We start from the raw sequence: 24,089 nt of genomic DNA, 5'->3' as shown, positions 1-24,089 counted from the left end.
TCAACGGTAATTATTTCAATTTTCTTTACAGTAGTGTAGGCTATTATGGGAAATAATTTCTGCATCTAACTCCACAGAGAGGGGAAGCTAGCAGACGTAAAATGTTTGAAAAAAGAAGAGGAAATGGTGGTTTTAAAATGCCTTAAAACACGTCTGAAGATCGTCTGCGACTTAAAGTGTGCGTGCGCGTTTGCATATGTGTGGGGAGGGGATCGATGATAAAAAGTGAAGTTATGTTACCACAAGTACACAACTACCTGAGTCAGAAATACACGTCGAGTTGCACAGTGCTACACAACAGACCTACAACATCCGGGCTAGTCGGCTCACGCAGGAACGGAATGGCGGCGGAGGTAAGTGGACGAAAACGAGGCTCTAGTCGCCCAGACGGAAGGCTAAACGAGGGCAAAGTACAGTCGCTAGTCACGCAGGACTGTACGGCGAATGTGTCGGCGGTGTGACCGGCGAACTAACGCGGAAGGAGTGTAGGGGAAAACGTAGCAACGCGTGGGTTAAACATCGGGGAAGTGGTAATAGAGGGGGGAGGAATGAAGAAGCTCCCCGGCGTATCGAGCCTCTCGCTCGGCGTTAAAGAGCCATTCCTCCCCCTTCTACTCCCTTTTAGTCGTCGGGAGGAACCGAACCGAAAACAAAAGAAGGGAAGCTAAAAACAGTGTTGCCTGGGGTTGTTTGGTGAAGTTTTTACACGCGACAAAAGTTCTCCACGTTAGTCTTTGTCGTCTTTTTTTTTAGTTGGACATTTTGACTTTTTATTTCCTTCTCGCGCGAACCGCCGAGAAGGAAGAGGCGTTCAGCACCAAGTGGCAGGAAAGCGCCCCTGGTCACACTCCCAACATTAGCAGCACAACTTTATGACGACAACGGGTCGTAGTTAACGAAAAACAAGAAAACACGACTGAGTGAATTGAGTTTTATCAAATAAAGTGCTAATGTGTAAAGTTTGCATAGTTAGTTTTATGTGTTGGTCTGGCGCTATGGAAATTTATTTTGCACACCAGACATGCTAACATGTATGTCATTTACAAATGAAACTCAGATATGACTCATAAGTCTTGTATTGTAAAATGAAACTCAAGATTAGGCGTCAAGTCTTGATTTAGAGTCTTAATGATAAGACAAACTATTTAAAAGTAGTGCTGTCAAGCGATTACATTTTTTAAACACGATTAATCGCATGCAGTGCAGAGTTTAACTTGCGATTAATCACATTTTGATTTTATATATGTACAGTGAAAAAACACACCTCCTTAAAGGGTATGTAGTGCCCTGGGAAAATTTTAATATTCCATCATTAATCCATAAACGCATGCCTTTTGTATTCATATCATGCCATTTCGTGTAATTACACACAAGAAAATGATAGAAATTTGGCTCGATTGTCAAGCTAAAACGACCGGCGCCCGAGATCTGGCAGATTGTGTGCGTGACGTCACGACAAGTGAAGAGAGTGCCACCGGCCACTAGGGGGGCAGCGCCTATCTGCATCAATATAATTCCTTCTAGTGAGGGGAGAATTAGGGGTGTTTTGAGCTGTTTATGCTGATGCATTGTGTTCGTCCTGCACATATTCCAGGTCCCCTCATGAAGAATCACCCCTCGTTGTCAATAAAAGAGAATTCAGAATTGACAGTGAGGGGTGTTTCTTCAACAAGAAAAAGGCTCAGTGCTTTAATACTGAATGGCGGCGATGATGGCAGACAATTTCGTTTCTAGTTTCAGCGACGAATCCGACGTAGAAGGACGTAACGAATGTTCATCTAATGGTGACGAGGAGAGTTACGAAGCTTTAATCGGTGTTTTAGGTTACCAATTTGAGCCCAAACGAACGCCAATGCAGCATAATGAAACGGTCATTGAGGGGAGCAATGACGCTGATGAAACATCGGCAGCAGATCGTGTGGGAAACACCAATGATTTGTTTTGCATTTGTTTTTGTGAAGCTGATACACCGTGACTGCAAAATAAAGGAATGGATAAGAATAATTATCATTTATTGCGCTATCATAGCTTTTCGCTCTGCCAACAGACACAAATATGAATGGGATCAGAGGATTTGTTCTATATATTTTACGAACGATAATTTATACATGTGGCCAGTCCTGTATCCAATGCGTGACATTTTTTTATTATAAAAGAGTACTCACTCTGGCCATTTCGAGCTTGGCTGCTCCCCTCCTTTGCTTAGCCTTAGCCTCCTTTGCTAGTCATCGTCCTCTTTCTTGATATCTCGGGACATTTAGGTGGGTGCGCGTGTATGGTTGGCACCGCATCTCCTTTGAGCAGCAATCTTCACTTGTCCATACTTCGAGAAGCTTTCAGGTGGAAAATGCGCACCACAGAAAAGCGTGCCGGAGGCTGTGTCTAGAAAATTAGCCCTCTTTGCGCGGACGAACTTTACCCATTGTCTGTGTAGTCCAGCTTTTTTTTCGCGTTCAGGAACTCATGGATACTATATTCCGATAAATAACTATTTGTACACCACATAGCACAGCAGTTTTGAACCATTTTTGTGATGTTTTGGTCAAACAAACCCCAACGCTACTCTCTCGTCGTTAAAAATCAATGGCACCTGGCTCCGCCTCGACTGTCAATCACTTGTCGTGACGTCTCCGCCCCATTCGGCTGTTTCCGGAACACTTTCGGAAATATTCGTCATTTTCGATCTATTTTCGATAATTGCTCATTAATGTGATTGATTTTTTTGTTAACTTTATCAATATTTGTTATCTTGGCACATAACGGTTCTATTGATGTCTCACACCCCCTTTGCCACTATATACTCTTTAAACTGCCTGTGACACCATAAAAAATATATAATATGAATAGCATTATCATGTGAGGTACAATCATATTTTGAGATGATTCGACTATATAGACCCCAATCACCAACGTCACACAATCACGTTATTGCTGTATTGTGCCGCCATATTGTCCGTCATTGTGTGTCCGTATTGTCAATGATTGTAGTTTCTAAAGGTGGATTCACTTGCAAATTATGGAAGCCCCAGTGCTTTCAGATGCTGTAAACTCATTGGATGAGTTGCATAAAAGCCGTTATTTGGAAAAGCTTCGGTTGATCCAGCCACCAGATCCATATTTGATGCCCAAACCGATGTTTCCTCCCGTCCCGTCTCGTGCGTCAGAGCTCGTCCTGAGACCACAAAAATTCCAATCATACTCCAGTTTATGTCACGATGAGGAGTCGGCAGTGTTGCCACAGATTACTTGAAAAAGGGCCACAGAACCATCTTTGAACAGAAATGTATTAGTCTACAGGTTTTCACGACCATATCCCAATGACAATCACACAGGTATGACATTTATTAGTTCAAGCAGAGGAAATAATACATATTCACGGTGCAAGAAAGTAGTTTCCGTGTGGGCGCTCCCGTCAGGGGGGACATTTCACGCAAGGCGGCTATTTTCGGCATAACACCTGTTGTCGCGCTCACCTTCTTGCTGCGCGACCGTAGGGACGAGCTTCGTAGAGAGCGTAAACAAACCAGGAGGCGTGACAGCTAGCCGACATGCTAACCTGGAACGAGAGGCGTTTCCAAGTCTTATTCTCGCCTTTTAAAGCGAAAAACCACACAAAATTACCCCAGATTATGTCACATGGCGGCGGGGTTGTCGATTGTCTTCGCCGATCAGCAATCCCACTGGTGGCGACCAAGTTACAACTCGTGGTTCCCCTGCTGCGGGCAGGAGAGCTCGTTTGTCGGGGAAGCAGCTGGAAAGTGACCGCTGGACAAACCGGCCGACGTCGAAGGAGCGCGTAGCTGCCCAACCCCAGCATAGTTGTCTATTGCTGGCACACGAAGAGGGCAGAGGGCGCTGGAGGTTTTGACGATATGGAGAACCGCACGGGCATAAGCAAAGTGCTCTCCCGGCAGGCACGCGAGGATGACCAAGGGGGGTGCGACAAACTATCGAGTGGCCTTCTTGGTGGACAAGGAGCATTGTCAGCCACAAAATGCAAGCCACCTCCATATTAAAACGTGTGCCATGATCCCAGTATTTGACATAATACAAAACACGATGTTTACTCACTTCCTTGTAAATCCAATGGTCCCACAGTAGACTTGTTTTGGCCAATCTCCGCAGTGAACGGTAACTTTTTGAAACTCGAAAAGGTTCACACGCTTTTCCCAGGTGCAGCTACAAAACCCTGCAGCACATTTTGCTGGTGTGATGCGAAAAAAAAAAAACTGAACTAATTAAATCAGCTGAATCCGCAGTCCATCTGCAAGCTATAAAGCAGGGGTGCCAATTCCGGTTCGCGAGAGCCCCTATCCAGCTTGTTTTCCATGTCTCCCTCCTTTAACACACCTGAATCAAATGATCAGCTCATCAGCAAGCTCTGCAGGAGCCTGATAACGATCCTGATTATTTGATTCAGGTGTATTGGAGGAGGGAGACATGGAATACAAACTGCTCTCGAGGACCAGACTTGGGCACCCCTGCTATAAAGCAATGCTGTATTGTGTGATGCTGACCCGGGTGACGTCATATTCGTATTCCTCCTCAATCCAGAAAGTCACTCATTTTCATGGCACGGGGTTCCAAAAATTGAATATGTATATCGATCGCTTCCACACACATTCAAGCGGTCCATTACACTAAGGAGCTTAAAATACCGCGTGAAATATGAAATAAGCGTGCTTTTTGCTGTCGTAGGCACTTTAAAACTAGTTAAATTCTCTTGTTTTCATCTACTGTGTTTCATCATTTTTTGAATCTACTGGAAATAAGTGAAATAATCTGCCAGTGCTTCAATTATTCAGTAATTTTTACTCAGATTTCTTGAAATGAGCTTATTTTCAGTTAGTTATTTATCTTAACAGATGTATTTTAAGCAGTAAAGTGCTACAGTATATTTAATCTTAAAAAAGCTTTGAAATGTCAGAAATGTTCTTAATTCAAGAATCGATAATGTTCAAAAGATTATTTGAAAACATGTTTTCTCGATTTAGGTAAAAAATGACCAACTTTTAGATGTATGGGCTTAATAAGAACAAAGAATAATAGGATAAACCACCACCAACCACTTCCTCGGTCATCTGATGTTTGACCCAATCAGGAAAAATAGGCGGGAGCTGCAGACGTGATCAGGAAGCAACTGTTCTTCATTTTCTGAAGTTTTGTCGTAAATACACCTAACTTCCCAATGAAAAGATGCGCAGAGAACGTCACTAAAATCTCTTTTTTGACTGGGAAACGTTTTAGCTAGTGTGACGAGAAGCGTCATCGTCCAGTCATCAGCAGTCTATTTCTTTTAAGGTTCCTCCCATGAAACAGGTCTCTCTTGGATCTTTCCCAAATTGATATGTGGAATATATTCGTAGCAGATATGGAACAATCAATCTGGCGTGTCAGATTAGGTTAATATAGGATATCAAGTTAAAAAGTTAATACACAGACATATGATACTCTATTAGATAATTTATCAACATACCAAGTTGAGTTCTCTTCATTCATAAACATCAGTCATTCATATGCAGCTGCCTGTTCAGGCAGTCAAACTGTGTCACAGTTCCTCTGTTGTTTTCACTGCCAGTCTGAAATCACAAAAGCACTTAAACGTTATAAACCAGCTTGGTACAAGTACAGCTTGCAAAATCCTATAACGCTTAATGAACTTTAGGCTAATGGGCATCTTTTTGTTCATTTTCAGTGTATTATTCAAAGAGAAGCGCAGCAAAAAAAAAACTGATTGGCTGTTGTCAGTTGTCACACATTTCTGCCATGCCAGATTTAGACCAGGGGTTTCCAAACTGCGGCCCGCAGGCCGGATACGGCCCGCCTCCACATTTGATCCGGCCCCTTGAACAAAAAAAGAAGAAAAAAAAAAAAAATATATATATATATATATATATATTTTTTTTTTTTTTTCCCTCAATAGTGTTATTTATTTCCTGGCTTTTTTTCTGTGAAGAACCCAGAGAGGGTTATTTGGTTATTATCGATTTAATTAATAGTGTTATTTTTATTTATTTTATTTTATTATATTATATTATTAATATTATATTATATTATATTATATTATATTATATTATATTATATTCAGGGGTGCACATATTTTTTTTGCCCAGGTTCTCAGAGGAGGACCTGGAGATGTGACTTGGTCCTCATTGAGCTTGAGAGCCGACCCGCCTGATGCGATAAAATTATGACAAGCTTTAGTTAGAGCCAAATACCTTTTTTAAATTATATTAACAATTAATGCCTGATTAACATCAACTGGCACAACAAATTTGCCATTACTTTGAAGTGAAATGTAAAGAAATAAACATAAAAGCAGTACTAATTCAAAATAAAGGGCATTATGCGGCTCCCACATTAACTCCAACCCTTTGTAAAAGTGGGATGTCCTCCTCCTCATAAGAGCTCATTGAACGTGCATGTTTAGCTTTGTGAAATGCGAGCAAAAACACGTTTGTTATTGCATGGCGCTGCTCTTCATTAACTGTATTCCGCCACTTGTCCATAGGGCGAGTGGGGTGCTGCCTGACATCGATAGTTTGCTTAATTGTCACATGCTGTTTTTTTCGTGCATTTCAAAGTTTGGATGGCTGAAATTCTTGTACCCAACATAAAATGCGCTGCCGTTATCAGCGATTCTCACGGCAAATTTTGTGCCACATATCCGTGCGAGCATCATTTGCTTCTAGCTATGGTACCTCCTGCAGCCACTTTTCAGCAAAAGTCCTTTTTTCGGTAGCTCCGGTGACGTCTCTGTCGTCTGTCTGTCCTTTGACGGGGGTGGGGGAACACGGAAATAATTACTCAGTGGGGCCTGCCTCCGACATTTTGAGAAGTGATTATCTCGTGTCCGCCGCAAATACAGTGGTCAGCCATCGGTACGCAAAAGCATATGGAAGCCGTTGAGAGCCAGCGCGTTTGTATACGTCCAGTACGCATGCGCGCATGCGGACCACTTATGTGCACCCCTGATTATATTATTAGGGCTGTCAAACGATTAATGATTTTAATCAAGTTAATCACAGCTTAAAAATCAATTAATCGTAATTAATCGCAATTCAAACCGTCTATAAAATATGCCATATTTTTCTGTAAATTATTGTTGGAATGGAAAGATAAGACAAGACGGATATATACATATATTCAACATACAGTACATAAGTACTGTATTTGTTTATTATAACAATAAATCAACAAGATAGCGATAACATTATTAACTGTTAAAGCGATCCATGGATAGAAAGACTTGTAGTTCTTAAAAGATAAATGTTAGTACAAGTTATAGAAATTGTATATTAAAACCCCTCTTAATGTTTTCGTTTTAATAAAATTTGTAAAACTTTCAATCAAAAAATAAACTAGTAGCTCGCCATTGTTGATGTCAATAATTACACAATGGTGCTGAAACCCAGCAGAGGGCGACAAAACACCCAAAAACACAAGTAACATGTGCACATGACACTGTGCTGTCATTTTAATCTGTTTGAGCAGGGCATGTGCGTTAAATGCGTCAAATATTTTAACGTGATTAATTTTAAAAAGTTAATTACCGCCCGTTAACGCGATAATTTTGACAGCGCTATATATTATATTATATTGTATTATATTGTTATTATTATTTTTTTAAATTTTATTTACTTTTGTTCCATGAAGAATCCAGAAAGGGTTATTTGATTGTGGCTTTCTGAAAAACAATAAATTTTTACATTTAGGCACTCCTGCAACTCCTGCCCCTCGTCAGAGAAGGGAAAAGTTATGTGGCCCTCACAGGAAAAAGTTTGGGGACCCCTGATTTAGACAATTGGCTCACAGCTGAGCCCCGAAATTGACTTTCGATATTTTCACGATCAAAGATCACAGAGATATAACCTCCCAGTCATAGTAGAATGTGCCCGTTGCGAACCCAAATAGATGAAAATAGCACATGCAAATTATGGTTTTAACTATTCCTCAACATTTTATCTTAATTGATCGGAAGAGTAGTCAATAATAAAATAATTCTAAAGTCAAAACAATCGTAATTTACCCCTGTCCCCGAGTATTGTATTTGACCACTCTTGTTTCTGTCAACAGGCCGGCCTAGGGCATGTGGACCTGGCCGCCGAGGTCCCATTCCATTTGAGATAGTGAGCTTGGGCAATGGAGACGGTGGGCCAGATGGGGACCAGGTCTCTTTTCTGGAGTTGAAGGAGAGGCTCTCCTCCTCCCCAGAAGATGGCTGCCCATTCCCACACTGTACGCTCAAATTATCTTTAATCACTCCTCTTTGGCTTAGTGAAATCCACTTAGTATTTTCCCATTATTCCTTTTTATTGTCTTACTTTGTAGGCCCACGACCTGCCCTTGGAGGAACTGTTGGCTCTGTATGGCTACACAGTGCCTAATTCAGCCAAGCAGAGCTGTCACGCAGCTGCCACTCTATCAGACATGGCCATGGACAAGGTGAGAGTTCATCACAAGCCATTACTACGATAAAATAAAAAACCGCACACTTGCAACCACATACCGCTGTTTTTAGTGCTGCTTCAAATTGAAGGTATACCGTGGTCTGAAAACGTCAAGGTTTCAAAACCACAAAAATTTTCCGTTGTACCAATCCTTTGGTATTAGCTATGTTTATGTCCCCAAAATGAATGGAGAAATCCCTCGCTTGCAGTTGCAAGGCTCAAGTCCCCCCCCCCCACCCGCGATCGTTTGTTGCTCTATGTCAGCGAAACTCCTGAACTTTTTCCCCCATCGAAGAAAACGAAATTGCTGGTATGGGAATACTTCGGCACCAGAAAAGCATAGACTTTATAATGATATTGACGGGGCGCGGGGCCGATTAATAGGGGGCCTGCATTGTTAGCGTGGCCGTCAAAGCTGACCGAGTGGAATCGCAGACAAAGAGCTTTTTTCGTTGAAAATTCTTTTGAATAAATTCTTAAAGCCCTGAATTCTTTATAGATATGGACGTAAAACAGTCTCGATTCTTGGTTAGAAGCAAAATAAAACGTGCAGTTAGCATTTTTTAACGTAAATATGTCTAAGTACGATGCTAGTCATTCAGTCAAAGTGGCAGCTGCCATATGTAGAGATTTTCCGTTGAAAATTCCTGTGAATAAATGCTTAACTCCCTGAATTCTTTATAGATATGGACATCAAACAGTCTCGATTCTTCGTTGAAAGCAAAACAAAACGTGCAGTTAGCATTTATTTTACATAAATATGTCGAAGTACGATGCTTGTCTGTCAGTCAATGTGGCGGCGCCATATGTAAACAGCTTTTCCGATGAAAATTCTTGTGAATAAATTCTTAAATCCTGAATTCTTTATAGATATGGACGTAAAACAGCCTCGATTCATTGTTAAAAGCAAAAAAAAAAAAAAACTGCAATTAGCATTTTTTTAACGTAAATATGTCGAAGTACGATGCTAGTCCGTCAGTCAGTGTGGCAGCCACCATATGTAAACAGAGCTTTTTCGTTGAAAATTCTTGTGAATAAATACTTAAATCCCTGAATTCTTTATAGATAATGACATAAGATAATCTCGATTCTTGGTTAACTCTTTCACTGCCAGCCATTTTCACCAGAGCAAGGCCCTTCCCTCCTGGCCGTTTTTTCTGGATTTTGACTGATTTTGCAAGGCCCACAGAAAATTATGTTCTATTGCTATATAAACTTGGAACCCACCAAAAGAAAGATTAGACTCTCTTCTTTCAGCAGAAAAAAAAGTAAGTTCGTATCTTTTTCCATTCTTTAGAAATCAGCATTAGAAAATAGCTTAGTTTGAGCAATTTTCCAATTTCTGATGAAAAAACGGAGAAAATTAGCTTTTTGTAAACGCATACATTTCAAACATAACTTTGACTTTAACAAAGCTATTTTTTGCATTAGTTACATTCCAAACATCTGAATAATGTTTTCCTTTTACAAAATACCATGAACAACAAGACAAATAGAGCTTTAGATAGCAAAGTAACAATTTATTCACACACGACTACTGAGAGATGACGGTTTGTCGCCGAGATGACGCGGTTGTCGCCACATCAGCTGTGTAAACTTTTCCCTCATCGTTGTCTGTCTCACAAAGATGGATTATTTTTGCATTTCTGCGGGGTCTGCTTGGCGAGCCGCTCAACGGGGGGTTTCACTCAATTTGCACGGTCGTCCAGCGCCTGGTGTCTCAGGCGTCCTCTCGTTGTTTTGTCCGGTCGGAGCGCCACCTGGCTTCATGCCGCCAGCGCTCTGACAAAGCTGCCCGGCCGTTCACTGCTGTTGAATCGGTTGCCTGGTCTTCCAAAATGCGCTACTGCCCTCCAGTGGCCAGTTTTATTGCTTTAAAAGGGGTTTGGAGCGTTGTTCTTTGTTTCTCAGATACAGCGGAAGCTATATATGTTTCTTATAAAAAAAAATTAAAAAACCGCAAAAGACGTATAAATACGTTTGTGGGCCAGTGGAGCATTTAAAAATAGAACGTTTTTATACGTTTCTGGGAGCAAATGAGTTAAAAGCAAAAATAAAAATAAAACGTGCAGTTAGCATTTATTTTACGTAAATATGTCGAAGAATGATTCCAGCCCGTAGCGGTTAATTTCTCCCATTGATTTTTTTCACAACGTTTCAAAATGCATGCATGGTACGAAAAATATAATAATTACCTTGGATCCTTGAACAAATCACTACTAAGACAATCCCTACTGTTTGTATGCGGTGCAGCTTTCTTACTTTTTCAACCTAAATCCGGCGTTGGATCGCTGAATGTGTTGACTAACTGTGACCGACAGCGAATAACTGAAGCGGACTATAGGACGGCCCCCTACTTGAAGGCTTTGCGCAGTGACTGACGGAAGTGACCTGTCAATACAATTATGAAGTCTTTGAGAAAAGTTATCGACGGCCGCGGCTTAGAGGAGCAGGGCCAACCGACATGTAAAACATGTTTGCGGACGGTGGCTGCCGAGGAGGCAATACCTCCAATATGATTTCGCATTTATACAAAATTAAATGTTAGTAAACACTGTCATGAATGTTTCCCACCAGCTATGAGAGTTAACTCCAGCGTGTTTAGTAGAGTCGTGCAAAATTTCCGATTCTTAGCTTATTCGCGATTCGGCCGTGGAAGATTGGAGAACGATTCACAAACATCCAAATTCCGATGATTGAATTATAACAGGTAAAGCGGAAATAAAACGCAGTCAGCGCGGTCTTCGGGGCGCAATGAAGAACGGACCGAGAGTAAATATCATGTGCAGCTAATGCCGCTAGGTAAAAAAAAAAAACAATAATACCTAACTGCGGCCGTCAGCCGCTACAAACAGCGCCCAGTTGCTATTTGCTACAAAGATACGGCTATGGTAGATATCATATATATCTAGACTAGATGTGAAATGACAGACTTTCCCGAACTAGTAAACAGGCGCCATCTTAAAGCAGTAGACTTCTCTAGAAGGCGCTGTTATAGAGAACCTAATTACTTTTTATCTAAAATACCCCTAAATCTGCAAAATCTTGACTTGAATCTATCTTTAAATGATGAAACAGTTTTAAAACTTTCACATGTCGAAAGTAGACATGAGGGAAATTATGGAATAACGGGCGCAATTTTAACAACTTTAACGGTTGATTCACAACATTAATTTAATTGAATGTAGTTTAAAGCTGCTGATACAGAATGAGGACTTGAGTATTTTGTTTACTGTTTTTAACCGGTAACTTGATACTAAAATAGTAGTTTGGTTTATTTAGCCTGAGAGGATTTTTGAACAATTTTGGAATATACAAAACATTAAAATAAATAAATAAATAAAATGGGGGGAGGGGGGCATCAATACTCGGTTTATAATCGAATCGGAGTCTCTGAATCGTAATCGTTATCGAATTGTTAGGTGCCCAAAGATTCCCACCTCTAGTGTTTAGTGTGTCTAGCACTGGTTAAACGTGTTTTTTTTCTCTCTGTCAACTGTCTGTGTTGAGAAAGAGAGTGCGTGTATAATGTAAAGATGATTGAACTCGAGTCATACACACGTGCTTTTTATGGAAAATAATTCCATTATTTTTTGTTCTAATGGTAATAATGTTGAGCTGTGACTTTGGATTTAGGCTCGCCTAAAGGACTGCATTTATTTCATTATTATTTAGAATATTATTATTATTTAACTTAATGTTATACCTATTTTCCAATCTGCTAATATGTTTTGAAAAATAAAAATCCTGTTCAGTGGAAAAAGTTGTTTTTTTTTAACCCAGATATCTCAAACTAACACATTTTAGAGCTTTAATTGCAATACTGTGATACCGTAAAACTGTGATTTATTGGCTTAAGGCAGTGCTTCTCAATTATTTTCTGTTACGCCCCCCCAAGGAAGACGTAAATGTTTCGCGCCCCCCCCCCCCAACTCTCTGCCGCCACTGTAAATAGTATCATTCGTCTATATTACTATTATAAGTACGCCTCAGCCTAACATTGTGTCCTTTTTTTTCTATTAAAGAAAAAAAGTAACATAGATCAACTTATAATAAAGTATAGCTTTTTTAACATTGTGTTGCTTGTAACAGAAAAGACTTAACGCGCATCAATTTGCCTGAAGTTAAAAAAAAAAAAAAAAAAAAAAAAAAAAAAAAAGTCACATCCAAACTGTAAAAATACACTCAAGGTACATTTTTGACCATTTGATACTGGAAAATAAAATGTAATAAAATCAGTAAATAATAACAAATTCAAATTGATTAGAAACATTTACTCTTCCGGACAACATGCCAAAAAATTTGACCGAAAAAAAACACAAAACTGAATAGAAGGGGGGAAAAAGTCTTTGGACAGAAGGAAAGTTTTTATTTTCGCTGATTCACCACAGTGCTCACTGGTTTACTGATATAACACTGACAAAGCGGGACGATTGTGACAGTTGGCAATATTCGGCACATTTTCGCTGAAAAACAATCAAGCGGCTTATCAATGAGATTGAGGTCTAATGTCTTCAAGTGGCGTCATAACTGATTTGGCTTCTCCGCTATAATCATTTTTAGACTCAGTAAACAGTGGTCTTTCCTCATTTCCCACTATATTAAAAGTCAAAGGCAAACGGCCCGAAAAAAGCGCATTCTCGTCGGCCGAGGGAGAACCGTAGGTGAGGGCGGTGGTCGTGACGATCCCAAGCCGAAAACGGCACTTCTCGGCCGGACACGTAAGAACCGAAGAAGACAGTGGGTCGCTGCGTGAGTCCAGCTCTGCATGAGTCTCTTCCGTGTGCTCTTGCTTACTTCAAAAATACTGCACGCACTTTGAAAATGAGAGCGCCACTGCCACCCACGGAGTGGATGTGCAAGTACACTTTATTCTAGTACGGCAAAAAAAAAAAAAGCATGTTCCCCGAGGTCACTCGCGCCCCCCCTGGCATCGCTCTGCGCCCCCCTGGGGGGGCGCGCCCCACCATTTGAGAAGTACTGGCTTAAGGTTATCATACCGTCAGAATATCATACCGCCACATGCCTATCTTCAATAGTCTTTCTTCTCCAGAATCAGATCACTGAGGACATCTTTGCTACAGCAGAGGGAGTGGCATCGTCAGCTGATGATCTCACTCCCTCTGTCACCTCCAGTACCTCAGATCTGCTTCAGCACCTGCCTTGTAAGTGATACAAAACTGCTGTTTGTTTAATGTTGTGGCCGGTGACTGGAAAGTTGGGGTACACACTAGGGTTGTTCCGATCATGTTTTTTTGCTCCCGATCGTTTTAGTTTGAGTATCTGCCGATCCCAATATTTCCCGATCCGATTGCTTTTTTTTTTTTTTTTTGCTCCTGATTCAATTCCAATCATTCCCGATAATTTTTCCCCATCATATACATTTTGGCAATGCATTAAGAAATAAAACTCAATTCAATTGCTCCAAGTATCTTTTTTTATTGTCCAACATGACATTGTTCCACTGCTTTGGATCAAAAAGCTTATCAGCACTGTGCCATAAAATATGTAAACAATAAACATGTTAAATAAAGTTTTTTTCGGTGCCACACTTTGTGAGTGCGACAATAAATGGCAGGGGAGGATGTTTGTTGTTATTATGAACCAATCTTTAAACCAAAACTAAAGACTCTGGATGAGTGTAAGACATTCTGTCTGTAACGTTAAATACAATTAGAAAACGATTTTATAAAATAAATAAATAAATAAATTTAAAAAAGGCATGTCCGATATTTTTTTGCCGATTCCGATACGTTGAAACTGACGTGATCGGACCCGATCGACATCTCTAGTACACACATACAATGGGTTTTCCTGGTTCACATTGAGACAACGTTGCTATATGTTTAACTCAGTGACTAGCAAATTCTAGTACTCTTTCTGGTTTTAGGGTGAACAATAATACCAAAATTGCTATGAAGATTTCGAATTTCAATTCTCGACACTTCGATCTTTGCCTATCTCGATTTAGTACATCCCATCATATTTCTAAAGCAGTGATGAACCGTGCATTGTGGACATAGGCCTTCACTTTTATATTTTTTGGGTACAATTTAAAGTAACACTAGGTAGCTTTTCAACCATTATAAGATATTTTCATAACATTTGTGATAATATGTCGCCTGACAACTAGTTGAATGACTCCTCATCTATATCTTGAGGGGGGCAGTATCACTTTCACCGGCACTAATTAACTTTGAGGGGTGTGGCAGGAACCCAGGCACACAAAAAACTACAAATGTGCTGACTGCTTTATGGCATACGTCACTTTCCCTTTTCATTATAAAGACGGAAGTCGATGCGAACGCTTTCGAGTTCGGCAAAGATGGCAGAGCAACAAAAGACACAAAAAGTTTTGTCCGAAGAATGAAGAAAAAGGGGACTACCAGAGATAAAAGGATACTCAAGAATAAACATTGGCCCGGATTTCACTCGCTAGCGTGACGCCCCATTAACCCCCCTCCCAACCGAACTCGTCAGCGCTGAGGAGTTCGGGTGGGTTGGAGAATTTCTAGTCACACTAAGCCACACGATTGCTAACCATCATATGCTATTGTTTAGCCACAACTGGATTCATTACCTCATTACTGTACTGGCCCGAATATAAGATGGCCCTGATTATAAGACGACCCCCTCTTTTTCAAGACTCAAGTTTGAAAAAAGACTTTTTGAACACCAAATTCATTTTTATACAGAAAATAATTACAGTACACAACAAATGATTATAACAATATATTTAAGAGAAAAAGCATGTTATTTTGCCTCATTCAAATCTTAATATCTGAACATTTAAATATGTAAAGTGCAATCACATTCGTAAATGAATGGCTTCTGGTTTTTGAAATGTAAATAAACCAATCTATTGTGATAAAACAACAAAATCAACCATCAACCATCAAAGTGACGTCTAACTGTAACTGTAGTCTTGAAACAAATCTGAATAAGGAAAAACATTGCAATAAAATAATGCAAATTGGTTAAACTTGAGAGTAGCTGAGATCTGTCATGACAGAACATTACTCCTCAAGTTCAGCATTCGCTTCAATGATATCTGGCGCCATCTAGCGTCGTGAATGGGTATAATGTCTAGACCGCGAATATAAGACGACTCCCACTTTTTCAGTCTTATTTCAATGCAAAAAACACCGTCTTATATTCGGGCCAATACGGTACTACTATTCATCCTTCACACAGCCGCTGGAAAAAGAAACGTCGTTTAATCCACCTACAGGCGACTGTGAGATCATGATTTTACGGCACTGTGTGGTTGCGCGCTGGTCCTCATGGGAAACGCAGTCTTCCTTGAGGCAAAACACTACCGCTTTTGTCCACCGGCGTCGCAAAAATCGACCAAAACTGAAAAGTTACCTAGTGTTGCTTTAAAAATACTTGTATTTTTATTTTTATATCCTTATTTTTTATACTTTACATCTATATATCTTTGTAGACTAATAGATATATTTTAAAAAAATTATATATTTTATAATTGGTCTGATATTTACGAAAAGAAGGGGGATCAACAAAAGATATTTGCAGACCTTAAACGCAAAGGAAGTAAAATGCTTAGATTCAGGCTGTAGATGTGTGTACTCACTGTTCCGAGGCATTAAAAACTAATCATTAAGACATTGCGCAAGATGGACTTTCTGAATTTTCCCTCTCAGCTGGAAACAAAGACACATCCGTCTGCTCATCTGACGAGGAGTCTGATGATATCTCCTTCCCCTCCAATGAAGAGCACAAGGTCAGCCCCCAGAAAATGGCATCACACACAAATAATGCATCACTCCATCAGATAAATTTCTTTACCATGCTTCACCAGGAGATCATGGTTGGGTCCATGTACCAGGCAGCCATCCCTCCACTCAGTCCGTATACGTACCAGGAACAAGGTAGGAATCCCTTGCTTTTGCCGTGCTCTTGGCACCTTATTTATACAACTCTGACATCCCCGTGTCCAGTGTACAACAGCGACGACCAGTTGTTGTGGAGACCAGGTACTCTGCCTCTGCATGAAGTGGAAGACTTCTTGTTGAATGTAGCAAGGCCACGTGACCATGAGGGAGAAATTTGCAAGCAAACGTGTGCCAACAATGTCCGAGACAATGAACAGGTACGACCTATGTATACACCTAGCTTAATTTCTGTCTGTTCATTCTTATTAGACCTAAACAGTTAACAGAGAGCTACAGACTTACATATTTTCTCACAACACAGTAGCCCCTATCTTGAAATTTTGAGCTCAAGAACAAAATTTAAAAACAGGCTCGAGCCAATCCAGATAGGTTAAAATTTCAGATAAGCACAATTTAAAATTTCAGGCAAGCACAGCTCAACATTTGAAGTTAGCACAACGTAGCAGTTCAATTTCTGATTACTCAGTTTTGCCCCAAACCTTGATAATTCAAGTTACCACATCTCATTTTATCAAAACATGATTTACGAATACAGTGCTACCTCAACATACGATCACATCGACATACGATCCTTTCGACATCCGACGCAAAATTTGACTCGCCATTTGTCTCATATGACGAAAGGCTCAAAATATGACAATTTTTTAAAGCATCGCAATCATTGTTTTACCGCAAGACGGACCCACGGCGGATTTTCTTGTGAGAGAAATCAACATGGGTCCCAAGAAGGTTAGTGTAGGTGGTGGAAAAAAAAGGAAAAGGTGATGCTTACCATTGAAATTAAGAAAGAAATGTAGAAAAATATGAGCGTGGTGTGTGTGTGAGCTAACTGGCTAGAAAGCGCGACTCACCGGTCCCCCCACCCCCATTCCCGGCAACAACAGAATATGAAAAGCGAAAGTAAAAACTTCCCACTCTTCCGCACCTCTCTCCCACGTCAGTCACACGATTCGTTTGCATGCAAAATGCAACTGTGACATAAGAACCTGATTCGGTACATTATTATTATTTTTACCTGTACAGTGGTACCTCGACATACGATCGCTTCGATAAATGATCTTTTCGAAATCCGAGGTAATATTTGACTTGCCATTTGTTTTTACATCCATCAACATGCTCGAAATACAACGGTTTATGACAGCGCCACGGTTTCTTTGTTTTCCTGCAAGACGCACGGCAGATTTTCTTGTGAAAGAAATCAACATGGGTTTCAAGAATGTTAGTGCAGGTGGTGAAAAAAAGGAAAAAGGCGAGGCTTACCATTGAAATTAAAAAGGAAATGATAGAAAAATAGGAGCGTGGTGTACGCATCCGCGAAGTGGCTCGACATACGGCCGTAGAATGTCTACCCTCGACTGTCCTCTTCCGACTTCCGTTCGCCAGTCTTTATAAGTTAAGGTGCCAATTATTCTTGAGGTAACATTGCCAAAGAAATCGCCAGCTTCGTCAGGTTTCTAATCATTTATGCCATCAACTTGTGCAACACAACACGCCTACTGTCTGCCACAGTTGAACATGAAAAGTGAAAGTAAAAAGTCCCATCTCACTCTGTCAAGTCAGCCTCGCGATGCGTTCAGGTACACCACCCAAAACGCATTCTCCACATTAGAACCCGATTCGTTACATTATTACAGGTATAATTAATATTATTATTATTACTATTATTATATTATTATTCCTATTTTAATTCAACATTTATTTGTTTTGCTCTGTTTAATTGCTATTTGCAATATTACTAGCAGTATATATTAAGGATTCCGGGCTGTGGAACGAGTTAATGGAATTATAATGTATTCTTACGGGAAAATCCTGCTCGATATACGACCATTTCGACTTACAAGCAGGGTCCTGGAACGAATTAACTTAGTATGTAGAGGTACCACTGTATTATGTTATTATTATTCCAATTTATATTTATAATTTGTTTTGCTTTTTGTAATTGCGATTATTAATTGTACTTCCACTATTTATTAAGAATTTAGTGTAGATTTTTGGCCTGTGGAACGAATTAATCGAATTATAATGTATTCTTATCAGAAAATCCCGCACGAAAAACCACCATTTCGACTTATAAACCAGGTCCTGGAACGAATTAAATTCGTATGTAAAGGTACCACTGTATTCAGAATCCCAAGTTACTGACAAAAACTTTAAAAAATTGTGTTGTATAAGTTGTTGTGAAGTTTGCACAACATGTTGTTGAAGGATTTTTTTTTTTTTTTTGCAGTGTAGTGACATACTAATTTAAACTCACAGCAGGAGAATTAAAAGAGCCTCATGATTGGACATTGTCAAGGAATTGGTTCCCAACATACTGTATAGCTTAAGCTTTATTATCGTACAAGTGTTATCTAAAATTCATAATTCAGAGCATAGCTGTCTACATCCTGAGGCGAAGAAGGTCAGGCAGGCGCTCTAAAGCAGGGGTCCCCAACCTTTTTTGCACCACGGACCGGTGTGATTTGGGTCTTTTTTTTCACTGACCGGTGTTCTGTCACATTTTGCACCCTTCTAAAATTTTGCTCCCAAAGCTTTTGTGGCGGTGAAAAAGCCCTCTTTTATATTCAGTTGGACTCTCAATGTTATCCAACGGTACTAAAAAACTATTTACATCATAAACATACATCTGCAACACGAAAATGGCGTAAATTAATGCTTAACGACACGGTGAAGTCGTTAAGTGAGAGAGCTGCGTGCAGTTGTTGTGTGCAGCTAACATGGCAAGCGTAAGTTAATATTCCTTTCTTTAAAGAAAGTTTGTAGTGTTTACTTTGGAATCGCTGCATTCTCGGCAATTTTTAACGTTACATGCATGCAAAATTTGTCAGAACACCGGCAATGTCCGGCAGAAAAAAACTGCAAATATAAAATAACATTTGTTTTTAGCCCCGTCGTGTTAGGTGCAGGGAAAATATAACTCACCTGCTGAAACAGTGGGAGGCCTGAGCTTGTTTCGTTGAGACGAGCTGGTCCCATCAATGTGTGATGGGAGAGTGAGAGAAGCCCGCTTCCCAATGATACAATGTTGGAAATGGTAGCACGGTTTTCAATGCTGTCCTAGCGATGTCAGGATATTCTGGAATGACTTTAATCCAGAACCACGGTAGAGTTGTTGTCTCAAATGTACGTTTAAGGTCGCCGTCATTTGTGATCTCTACAAATTGATCCTCCTGTTGCACAGACATGCTCGAATCACTCGGTTTATTCACAAACGGGTCACGAATCCACTCCTTCGCAGTTCGTGGGTCTTTAGTGATTGGGAAGTAGCGTAGATTTTGTTTTCATGTAGGTTTTAGGCTTATCTTCTGGCTCGTCAATTGCCCTTTTCCCCGTAAAAAAATCTGTCACAGCGCACGTAGATATACAAAACAAATGTACTGCTAGCAGTCCAATCAATGGATTGCTATGACGACATTCCATCCTGTAGTATTATATGTAGAGTAGACATGGATACTGGTGTGTTAAGGGGCACAGGCCAAAGTTAATTTGGCCATTATGCAGTCTTTAATAAATTATTATTTCTTTTACGGCCCGGTACCAAACGCACCACGGACCTGTACCGGTCCGCGGCCCGGCGGTTGGGGACCCCTGCTCTACAGGGTAAAGCTGTTACAATAGACCTTTTAATTGGTAACCGTGCAGCCTGGCCACCCACGCTTCATTATGACGTATTTTGACGTATTTTCTCTTATCATGGGACTATTGTTTTACCAGTTAAGCCCGCCTTCCAGTATTATAACAATCCTCTGAGCTCTGCCTCGTTAGAGCATCGTTGTACTCTGTGCGTGATTGATGTTCTTTATATGATCATAAGTAAACTTTTAAAGGACTTCTGGAGTGAGAGCCTTTTTCTTCTACAAACAAAGAGAGAACGGATTTTCTCTCCTGACACACAGCTATCATCATCAATGGCACTGAAAGAGTTGAATAATTTTGCAAAATGCAGAATGTAAAACTGATCTCAGGTTATTCTTTATCACGACAAGTTCTTTGACTGTAGAATCACCATTTTCTTAAAGAATATGAAAAACACTGTATAATTGTGCTTGTGTTATAAAACAAAACACCCAAAAAAATCAAACGTTGACCTACAATAAAAGAAGGGCAGCTTACCTGTGATTGATGCAGCTCCAATGACAACATCCTAGTCAGGCTTTCTTTGTTCGTTTATACTAACAGGCGCTGTATGAACTGCTGAAATGCAATTTTAATGCGGAGGAGGCACTGCGACGTTTACACTTTAATGTGAAAGTAGTCACTGGTAAGACTTTCTTTTTATTCATATTGTTTGAAGCTCTAAAGCAAGTGCAATATTTACTTGAAGATTTTTTTAAAACAATGATTTTCGTGATTGATATTCAATGTTTTGATCCAATTTTCCATGTGCTCATCCCTTTTGAGCAGAAGAGCTGTGCGGCTGGACTGAGGAGGAGTGTAGGAATTTTGAGAACGGCTATAAAGTTTACGGGAAAAACTTCCACCTCATTCAGGCTAATAAGGTAAGTGCTTCAAAGACAAGGTGTTTATTCCTAACTCTCAAGGCCATAGCCAGGTCACAATTTTTGAAGTTCAGAGACACAAGTACATCTAAGGGCTTTCACATTCATGGATAATGTAATTTAGGGCAAAGGTTCCATTCACATACTGTAAAGGCATTATTAAAAACTGTCTGTCCCTTCTTACATACATATACTGCAAATTATATGCACTTATATTATATAAGTGTAACACCAAATTTGCATCTGCCTTCTAATATACAGATTGCCAATGTATTTTCATTCACAATCACATACACATATCATGCACGTAACTGTGTGTCCTTTTGCATACTTATACCGGTAAGTTAAATATTAGGGTGCTTTCACACCTATGGTCCCTTTGTTTTGTTACTATGGGGCTAAATTGATACAATTGTCTCTTTTTTTGTTTGGAGCGTTTGTGTTCACAAGACAATGCTTCTGTAGCGGTTTAACCCTTTAACACCTACAGTGGGGAGAACAAGTATTTGATACACTGCCGATTTTGCTGGTTTTCCCACTTGCAAAGCATGTAGAGGTCTGTAATTTGTATCATAAGTTCTCTTCAACTGTGAGGGACAGAATCTAATACAAAAAAACTGAAAATCACGTTGTATGATTTTTAAATAATAAATTTGCATTTAATTGCATGAAATAAGGATTTGATACGTCACAAAAATCGAACTTAATATTTGGTACAGAAACCTTTGTTTGCTATTACAGATACCAAACGTTTCCTGTAGTCCTTGACAAGGTTTGCACACACTGCAGCAGGGATTTTGGCCCACTCCTCCATGCAGATCTTCTCCAGAGCCTTCAGGTTTCGGGGCTGCTGCTGGGCAACACGGACTTTCAGCTCCCTCCATAGATTTTCTATCGGGTTCAGATCTGGTGACTGGCTAGGCCACTCCAGGACCTTAAGATGCTTCCTACGGAGCCACTCTTTAGTTGCCTTGGCTGTGTGCTTTGGGTCGTTGTCATGCTGGAAGACCCAGCCACGACTCATCTTCAGGGCTCTCACTGAAGGAAGGAGGTTGTCAGCCAAGATCTGGCGATACATAGCCCCATCCATCCTCCCCTCAATACGGTGCAGTCGTCCTGTACCCTTGGCAGAGAAGCAGCACCAAAAAATGATATTTCCTCCTCCATGATTCACGGTTGGGATGGTGTTCTTGGGGTTGTACTCATCCTTCTTTTTCCTCCAAACACGACGAGCCGAGTTTAGACCAAAAATTTCAATTTTGGTCTCATCCGACCACATGATATTCTCCCATTGCTCCTCTGGATCATCCAGATGGTCAGTGGCAAACTTCAGACGTGTCTGGACATGCACTGGCTTCAGCAGCGGGACCTTGCGTGCGCTGTAGGATTTTAATCCATGACGGCGTAATGTGTTTCCGATGGTTTTCTTCGAGACTGTGGTTCCTGCTCTCTTCAGGTTGACCAGGTCCTGCCGTGTCGTTCTGGGCTGATCCCTCACCTTCCTCATGATCAGTGATGCCCCACGAGGTGAGATCTTGCATGGAGCCCCAGAACGAGGCAGATTGACCGTCAACTTGGACTTCTTCCATTTTCTAATAATCGCTCCAACAGTTGTTACCTTCTCACCAAGCTGCTTGCTTATTTTTCTGTAGCCCATCCCAGCCTTGTGCAGGTCTATTATTTTATCCCTGATGTCCTTACACAGCTCTTTGGTCTTGGCCAATGTGGAGAGGTTGGAGTTTCTTTGTTTGAGCATGTGAACAGGTGTCTTTTATACAGGTAACAAGTTCAAACAGGTGCAGTTACTTCCGGTAATGAGTGGAGAACAGGAGGGGTTCTTAAAAAAGAACTAAGAGCCGAAATATTTACAAGTTGGTAATGTATAAAATACTTATTTCATGCAGTTAAATACAACTTTATTATTTAAAAATTATACAATGTGATTGTCTGGATTTTTGTATTAGATTCCGTCCCTCACAGTTGAAGAGAACTTATACAAATGACAGACCTCTACATGGCTTGCAAGAGGGAAAACCAGCAAAATCGGCAGTGTATAAAATACTTGTTCTCCCCACTGTAAGCCTACTTTGGCTGAATTTGCATGCCTTTGATGTTGCCTTTATATTTCAAAGAAAAAAATGTTTACAATGGCCAGGTTAGGTCCCTTTTTTCAGGACACCTTAACCTCCATGTGCAAACTATTGTTTTCTTCACTGACCATTGACCAATTATAATCAACATTTTGGACCCAAAAAGACAAAAAAAAATCACCAAATCTTTTTTCAAAATTTGTTATGTTGATGTCCCATTGAAAACCAAACATGCTCGACCAACCATTTTGTAGCTTGATAAGATTTATTCAGCTTGTTAGTAGAGCTGGGAATCTTTGGGCACCTAACGATTCGATTACGATTACGATTCAGAGGCTCCGATTCGATTATAAAACGATTATTGATGCACCCCCCCCTCCTTTTTTTTCTGTTTTTTTTTTTTTTTTTTTTTTAAATGTCTTGTACATTAATTCCAAAATTGTTCAAAAATACTCTCAGGCTAAACCACACTACTATTTCAGTATCAAGTTAACATATAGCAGTAAACAAATATACAAAAATAACATTAAATAAAAAACTCCAGTCCCCATTCTGTATCAGCAGCTTTGAACTACATTCAATTAATTTAATGTTGTGAATCAACCGTTAAATTTGTTAAAATTGCTCCCGTTATGCCATAATTTCCCTTTTGTCTACTTTCGACATGTGAACGTTTTAAAACTATTTTAAAGATAGATTCAAGTCAATATTTTACCGATTTAGGAGTATTTTAGATAAAAAGTTAATTAGGTTTGCTTGGAAGGTTCGCTACAACAGCCTTGCAGTGAAGTGTACTGCTTTAAGATGGCGGCCGTTTATAACGCCCGCATCTAGCTTTTTGTAGATGTGCTGCTAACACTACCAAATCTATATTGCATCTAGTCCTATATAAATGATATCCACCGTAACATTATATGGATGAACTCTGTAGCAGCTTTTCGGCAGCAGTCAGGTATGTTGTTGTGTTTTTTTATTTCGTTGCATGAGTTGAGCTAGAGCCGTGAGTTGAGCATTGGCATTACCCGAGGGGCCGGGTAATGGGAAGCATGATGTTTAGCTACTCTCGCTCCGTTCCGTCCCGAAGACCGCACGGCGTGCTGAGTGTTGTGTACTTCCGCTTTACTTCGCATATTT

At 40.2% G+C, this 24,089-nt stretch overlaps 1 protein-coding gene across 3 annotated transcripts in view; it reads left to right on the top strand.

The window, feature by feature from the left end:
• The first annotated feature begins 248 nt into the window (after positions 1–248).
• mier2 (mesoderm induction early response 1, family member 2) overlaps positions 249–24,089 on the top strand; it is a 43,350-nt gene continuing 19,509 nt past the window's right edge. For 2 of the 3 annotated variants that reach the window (XM_057841964.1, XM_057841966.1), the window contains exons 1-8: positions 249–353; positions 8,077–8,238; positions 8,332–8,445; positions 13,504–13,615; positions 16,115–16,194; positions 16,273–16,563; positions 20,546–20,627; positions 20,771–20,865. In XM_057841964.1, the coding sequence (XP_057697947.1) occupies positions 8,218–8,238; positions 8,332–8,445; positions 13,504–13,615; positions 16,115–16,194; positions 16,273–16,563; positions 20,546–20,627; positions 20,771–20,865 (795 nt within the window). In that variant the 5' untranslated portion in view covers positions 249–353; positions 8,077–8,217. The remainder of the gene's footprint in view (positions 354–8,076; positions 8,239–8,331; positions 8,446–13,503; positions 13,616–16,114; positions 16,195–16,272; positions 16,564–20,545; positions 20,628–20,770; positions 20,866–24,089) is intronic. The other variant, XM_057841965.1, reaches the window with a different exon arrangement.

The sequence above is a fragment of the Corythoichthys intestinalis genome, chromosome 7 (genome assembly GCF_030265065.1).
Source record: "Corythoichthys intestinalis isolate RoL2023-P3 chromosome 7, ASM3026506v1, whole genome shotgun sequence".
Classification (NCBI taxonomy): Eukaryota; Metazoa; Chordata; class Actinopteri; order Syngnathiformes; family Syngnathidae; genus Corythoichthys; species Corythoichthys intestinalis.
Note: the sequence above shows the minus strand (reverse complement) of the source record. Positions and strands in the feature narration are given on the sequence as shown.